The following is a 7,098-nucleotide window of genomic DNA, read 5'->3' on the forward strand; positions in this document are numbered from 1 at the left end:
CCGAGCCTCGCATGCAAAGGGAGGTTGCCGCCCCTGCGATGCCGTGAGCAGGACGTCTGTCCCTTCTCGCCGCGGAAGCGAGACGGGGAAACACGAACGCAGGGGCTTGGTGTCGCGTCCCCGTGGGGACAGGAGCAGGGAGGAACCCGTGCGTGCATGCCCGCCTCCTCTCAGCGGCTCGCTCTGCTTCGTGTCCTAACTGCGGGCCGCCGGCTTCCTCCTGGAGCCTGGACCACGCAGCACTCCATGTGGGCCCTGGAAGCGCCTGTGCGTGGGCGCTGGAGACTTCCTGCCGGAGGCCGCATCAGTGACTGCGTGGGTGACCCGCCTCAGCTTCCACAAGCACCCGTGACACCAGTATCGTCCCGATCTTTATTTTACAGATGGGGCAAGGGAGGCGCAGGAAGATTAGGAAATTTGCCCAAGATGAGAGTAGTGGCAGCATTCAGGTCTTATTTATGGAACCCTCCAAAGAACCTTCTAGAGAATCATCCTGCAAAAGCAAACATGACCATTCTTCATTTCATGCATTTGAACACTGATGTGTTGTTGGTTGTCTCCGAGTGACCCGTGTCCACAGTTCATCAGCTTGCTCTCAGGTGGGAGACGTGGTCAAAGGTGCCTGAGGATGTGGGGTGTGGATCCCCAGATGTGGATGCAATGGGGGGTCGCCTGTGATTGGGCTACATTTTAGACACGGGGGGAAATGTCTGGGTGGGACAAGGCGGCCTCGTGGCTCTAAAATCACGGTGCTGCCTTGGCTGGTGGCTGCACGGGAGTCAGAAGCTGACATTGAGGGCAGATTCAGGGCATAGCTGCTGGAGAAAGTGGAGGGGGCCACGTGCCGAGGAATGCGGGTGTCTTAAGGGGGTGAGAGAGGCCCTGGCCGACAGTCAGCGGGGAAGGGGGATCTGGATCCGTCACAACCTGGATGAGCAGGAAGCAGACGCCTCCAGGTACGCATCACCTTGATTTCCGCCTTGTGAGACCCTAAGGCAGAGCCCACCAGATTTCTGACCTACAGAACACGAGCCCGGAAATGGGTGTTATTTTAAGCCGCTGAGTTTGTGCCTGCTTGTTACGCGGCAGAGGGAGCTGACACACCCACAAGCTGCCCCCGAAGGCTCTGGTGGGCGTCCTGCGAGGTGACAGTCCTGAGAGGGGCTCATGCCTTAGTCTCACAAGGAGTGTGAGGACTGCCAGAGCGGCTTCCCAACCCCAGGGAGGACGGGAGAGTTCTCGAGGCTTCACCGCCCTGGGACAGAGAGTTGAAAGATGGAACATGAGGTTTCAATCTGGAATTCGGCATATGGACTTGACCTCTCCTCCGATCTGGGTCCCGTTATCTCCCACCGACTTGTCACCTTGTGGGGTCTAGGGGTGACCCTGCTGGAGGCGGCAGCCAGGGGTGGCCCCGGGAGACATTCCTCACTTCTGAGATGGGGCCCGAGGAGGTTGAGGTGGGTACCCCCCTGGAGCACATTTCCTGGTTCACGAGAGCAAGCAGGAAACACTTAATACATGGTGGCATGGTTGGATTTCTCATCTCCCAAGATGGAACCTCAGGACGTGGCGGGAGACAGAAGGGAACGTGTGCCAAGTGTCTGGAGGTGAGCAGGTCCATGGAGGCCCAGACACGGAGCCGAGCGTGCAGGGACAGGTGGACGGTTCCCCTCCCCCCCACCCCGCCCCCCTGGCCAAGTTCTCTGCTTCCTCTCTGGCCGGCTTGGGTGAGGAGGGGCTGTGGCCTGCAGGCGTCCTTGGAGAGGACCAGAGGCCTCCCCTCCAGGCCCAGCATGACACCCTGATCCCCGGGGACTGCCAGCCCGTGACCCCCGGCTTTTCTGAGGGGGCCTGTCACAGAGCCATCTAGCTTCGGACGCCACGTGTCTCCTGGGCAGAGTCTGGTGCTGAGCAAGGCTTTGGGGTCACATCGGGCGAAAGGAACAAACGGAAATGGAGGTGTGCGTGAGAGGTGCACGGGGGCCTAGGTTGTTCTGCAGGACGCTAGTCACTGCCTTGGCACTTGGTGGATCGACCATCCTGCCCTTGGAGCAACGGGGGCGGGCAGGCGACGCACTCCCTGGAGCGGCCATCGGCGTTCAGACGCCCCCTTGCGTCCTTGTCCTCTGGGCTGAGCCGTCTGGGCGGGGCCGTGGCACCAGCAGCTCAGGCGGCGGCAGGAGGGCGGGGCTGGACTCTTGCCGGGGAACCCGGAATTCCAGGGCTGACTTTGGTGTGAAATGCCGAGGAGAAACAGTTACCCAGAAACACCAAAAGCAGGTCTCCTTTTGAGCTCAAGGTGTCCCAAGTAATTAAAATAGAATGAAAGGGAGCGCCTTCCCACTCGGTGTGGGTTCTGTCAGGGGTGGATCTGCAGTCAGCAGGAGCTGGGGCCGCGTCCTCCGAAGCGGGCTTGGCTGATGGCCCACCTGCGCTGCCCGTCCTCGAAGGGGGCCCGTTTCCCGGCCTGAGACCGCACAGCCTGCCGGCCCGACGCACAGGAGGGACCGTGTGGGGTTAAATGCTCTGCTGTCACTGACTTGAAATCCCTGGTCCAGATGAGGGCCCCCCACTTCATTCTGCACGGGGCCCCGGACTCTGTAGCCGTCCTGACATCAGGAGCGGAGCGGGCCTGGCCCGGGGCAGCCCCTTCCCACCAGGCTCACCAGGGCCGTGGCATGCCGAGCCGCAGGCTCTGGAGGGCAGCCCGGCCCAGGGTTTACGACAAAGGCTTTCGTTCAGTCTGGAAGGGCCATAAGAAACAGCCAGAGAAGACACCGGTACTGGGGACAGCAGGGGTCGCTGGAGCCCCGAGGAAGGCAGGAGAGGTGCCCCGCCGAGAGCTCGTCCCTCCCCAAACCGCTGAAGCAACCTGTGACATTCCAGCTGACACCAGAGCCGCCTGGGGCCAGCCCCGCTGTCTGGCCTCCTGGAGAGAGGCGTGGGGCTCCTTGGGCCCAGGAGGAGGGGCGACCATGATAATTAAAGAGGACTCTGTCTAATCTTGAACGAGGTGAACATGAGCATCAGCAAGTGGCCTCTCTGTGGGGCCATTTGGAGACAAAGCCTCCGATGTCGGAGGAGGCTCTCGAGGTCTTTGGCCAAGCAGGGTCAAAGACCGCAGGGCAGAGGGACCCCTGGCCAGGTGGGCAATGCAGCGAGCCAACAGCTGCCCCCCTTCCTTCTGTTCTCACTCGCTGGAAACATTTGCTCGTCCCCAACCACTGGCTAAGCATCCCTTTAGACTCCGGGGCACAAATGCCTGGAACAAGGCATTCTAGGAGGGGCATGTGCCTCTGGAAGGGTAGACAGACCACAGGGGAGGGAGGGAGAGAGAAGGGCAGGGAGGAGGGGTAGTGCGTCCCCAGGGTCTGGCCCCTGGTAAGTGTTTGGTGTGGGAACGACCACGCCTTATTTCACCAGTGCCTCAGAGGAGGTCCCCGAGAGCCCCTTCCAGGGGGGAAGGCACCCCTGAAATTGTCTGCCTGGAAGCCAGAGGCAGAGTGTGCTTGAGTGTCAGTGACTGCCCGCTGCCGGGGTTTCAATGTCTGCGTGCTTTCCTCCACATTCCCTAGCCCCGTAAATAAAATCATCAGTCTGGCTCAGAAAAGATACGACGATTTTCCTTTAGATACTCAGGCATCCAAGGGAAGCTCTTTTTCGAACCAGCTAACAAAACAGTCTATTTCCCTTATATTTCCTTCTCCCTGAGCCTGGCCCCCGCTTTCCGAGGGGCAGTCGGGATGCCAGCCACGTGCCCATTCCCAATGGCGTCTCTAGGGCAGGACGCAGAGCTGTGGCAGTAACTACACCCACTCTTCTCAAGGCCTGTGGTCTGGCTGCTGAAGAATCTGGGGACACAGCCTTTCTTAAGGGCTTCAGGCTGAGAGGTTTTGATGCCTCTTAATCCCAGTGTAAGCTCCCCCAGAGTGAGGCCATGTTTACTCATGTTATCACTTCAGGCCTACTGCCAACCACAGGCCTGACACATACTAGAGAAATATTCCCTGGATGGGTGGATTGATGGATGGGTGGGTGGGTGGGTGGGTGGGTGGATGGACGGGTAGATTCATGGATGGAATGGATGAATGGAAGGATGGATGGATGGATAGATGGACAGATGGATGGATGGATGGATGGATGGATCAGTGGATGGGTAGATGGAGGGATGGATGGAAGAATGGATGGATGAGTAGATGGATGGACGCATAGATGGATGGAAGAATAGATGGATGAAGGAAGGAATAGATGGAAGAATGGATGGATGGATGGATCAGTAGATGGGTGGATGGATGGATCAGTAGACGGACGGATGTGTAGATGGATGGAAGAATGGATGGATGAAGGAAAGAATGGATGGAGGAATTGATGGATGGATGGATAGATGGATGTTTGGATGTGAGATGAAGTGGGATACACAAGAGGTAAGAGTCTGAAAGTATGAGCCACATTCTCCTTCTAAAGGTAGGAACCCAAGGCCCGAAGTACTCACGTGGTAGGAGGCTCGCTCCTCCCGATCCATGGGCCGAGTGACATACATCCGTCCAGACATGGAGTCGATGCTGAAGACCTCCATGGGGGGTTGGTCGGCGCCCACGCCCGTGATGCTGTACCGGATGGGGATGTCGTTGTCTTTGTCAGACCGGATCTGGAAGAAGGAGCAAGAGGAGAGGCACGTCAGCCTGCCGCGGGGAGCAGGGGCCATGCTCCCTAAATGTACACTCACCCCGCCCCGGATTTCCTTGCACTTGGCCATCTTGAGGTACTTCGGGACCACTTTGGGAACCGGAAGGGCAGTCAGCAGTCAGGGAGTTACGGAGTGCCACCAACTAGACGTCCAGTGGCCCAGCAGGTAACGGGGAAAGATAAGACACAATATTCCAAGTTAGAGTCTCTGCAGGGAGCGTGGGACACGCGGTAGAGACTCCAGCACCACTGGGAAGACTGGAAGCAACGGTGGAACATGGCTGCAGCCCTGACGCAAACACGCCTAATGTCCGCCGTCAAACGGGGGAAAGATGGAGGAAGGACAACAGAGCAGCCGCCCCAGAGTCCAGAGGGAAGAGAGGTTGGGAGCCGGCCCATTTACGCCCCCTCAGTTTTCACCCGTGTCCCATCTTCTTGCTCCTTTGACGGAGGCACCAGGGGACAGGATCCGGTCCCTGAGGGGCAGGAAGGCCCCGCGACCAGCCCGGAGACACAGATTTGACACTGACGCCTGTCGTCAAGAAGGCTACAGCACTATGTACACACAGAAGCATTTTCACAGAGAAGCTGGATGTTGTTGAAAAAACAACTTAATAACGTTTCTCTGGCTCCCAACACCCGAGGAAGTTAGCGAGGTCTGATTGAGGAAGAGCCGAGATGAGCGCACAGTTCTGTGTTCTCCAGGGGGCAGGGGACCGGATGATGGGGTAAGAACGTTAGTCTTTGGGAGACAAAAAGGACAACAGTAGAATTAAAAGTAAGACGTACAGCATGGTGACAGACGGTGATTGCACTCCTTGTGGCGAGCATTTCATAATGTAAATAACTGTCGAGTCGCCCGACATTCAGGTGTGTGTTGTACACCTGAGATTAATGTAATACTGTATGTGAACTATACTTCAATAGAAAAATTTAAAAGTAGGAAGCACGTCTTCCATTTAGAGGCAGCAAAAGCTCTTGTAATGATAAGGGGCACCTGATGGGAACGGGGTCACCAACTGCAAGGTAACTGACTTCTCCGAGCTGTGGGAAAATAAACCACAGAGACTGAAAAGGTATGATGGATAAGGTCAAACTAACAGACTGGAATTCAACTTTGAATACGGTTGACTCTTGGACACGGGTTTGCCTTGTGCCGGCCCGTCTGTACATGGATGTTTATCGATAAATGCGGTATAGGACCGTAACGATATTTTCTCCTCCTTATGATTTGCTTAACAGCACTGTCTTTCCTCCAGCTGACTTTGTTGTAAGCACAGAGTCTATAATACACATAACATCAAAATATGTGCTCATCGCCTGCTCTCTTGTGCGTAAGGCTTTTGGCTGACAGTGGGCTGTTAGCAGTTAGGTGTCTGGGGAGTCAGAAGTTAACATGCAGATTTCTGGCTGTGCCGGGGGCCGTGCCCCGACAACCCTGCATCGTTCAGGGGTCAACCGCACACCTTTACAAAATACAGCTTTTTTTTTTTTTTCCAGAAATCAAGTGGCGGGGCCGTACAACATTTTATAACGTAATGGACCACAGTGAAAGCCTCTGGCTCCACAGAGCAGAGTTGGACCGGGCGTTTTATGACAAGACTGCAGTTAAAACTGAATGAAGAAACCCCTGAGCTCAGCCTCCCTGGACACGGAGGACAGACGGTGCCCGCCGGAGCTGGGGTGCGGTGGGGGGCAAGATGAGTGAAGGCGACACTGGGGCACACTTCCCTGTCTGGAGTAAGTGAGTCACAAAATGAGACAGAGAGCACAGTGACCACAGCTCATGGGACTCTGCTGCATCTTTGCACGTCCCCAAAGTTCTCATCACAAGAAAGTCTTTTGTACCCATGCAAGGTGACAGAGGTTGAGTAGACATCTTGGGTGATGGTTTGGAAATGTACCCCCCTGCCCCTTCCACATACCCTTCCCCTCCCCCATACCTCTCCACATAACCCTACCTGACCCTTAGCCCCTCCCCTCCAATACCCCTCCCTCATTCCCATACCCCTCTACCTCTCCCTCCACAATCCCCCACTCCATACCCCTCCCCCTCCACATACCCCTCCCCCTCCATATACCCTCCCCCACCTACATACCTCTCCCCCACCTGAATACCCCTCCCCCACCATTAACCCCTCTCCCTCCAAATACCCCTCCTTCATTCCCATACCCCTCCCCTACTCCTTCCATATACCCCTCTCCACCCCTACTCCTCCCCCCTCTACATATCCCTCCCTACCCCCTCTCCTTCCCCCCATACCCCTTCCCACCCCACTCCTCCCCCTCCAATACCCTTCCCCAACCCCACTCTTCTCCCCCACATACCCCTTCCCACCCCCACTCCTCCCTCTCCACATACCCTTCCCCACCCCCACATATCTCCCCCCACCCCACTCCTCCCCCTCC

At 56.9% G+C, this 7,098-nt stretch overlaps 1 protein-coding gene across 1 annotated transcript in view; it reads right to left on the bottom strand.

The window, feature by feature from the left end:
• The window catches only part of CDH4 (cadherin 4), a 541,856-nt gene that overhangs the window by 56,110 nt on the left and 478,648 nt on the right, over positions 1–7,098 (bottom strand). Inside the window, exon 5 of the mRNA XM_032387709.1 lies at positions 4,496–4,651. Within this exon, the coding sequence (XP_032243600.1) occupies positions 4,496–4,651 (156 nt within the window). The remainder of the gene's footprint in view (positions 1–4,495; positions 4,652–7,098) is intronic.

Source organism: Phoca vitulina, unplaced genomic scaffold, assembly GCF_004348235.1.
Source record: "Phoca vitulina isolate PV1807 unplaced genomic scaffold, GSC_HSeal_1.0 scaffold50, whole genome shotgun sequence".
NCBI classification, from domain to species: Eukaryota; Metazoa; Chordata; class Mammalia; order Carnivora; family Phocidae; genus Phoca; species Phoca vitulina.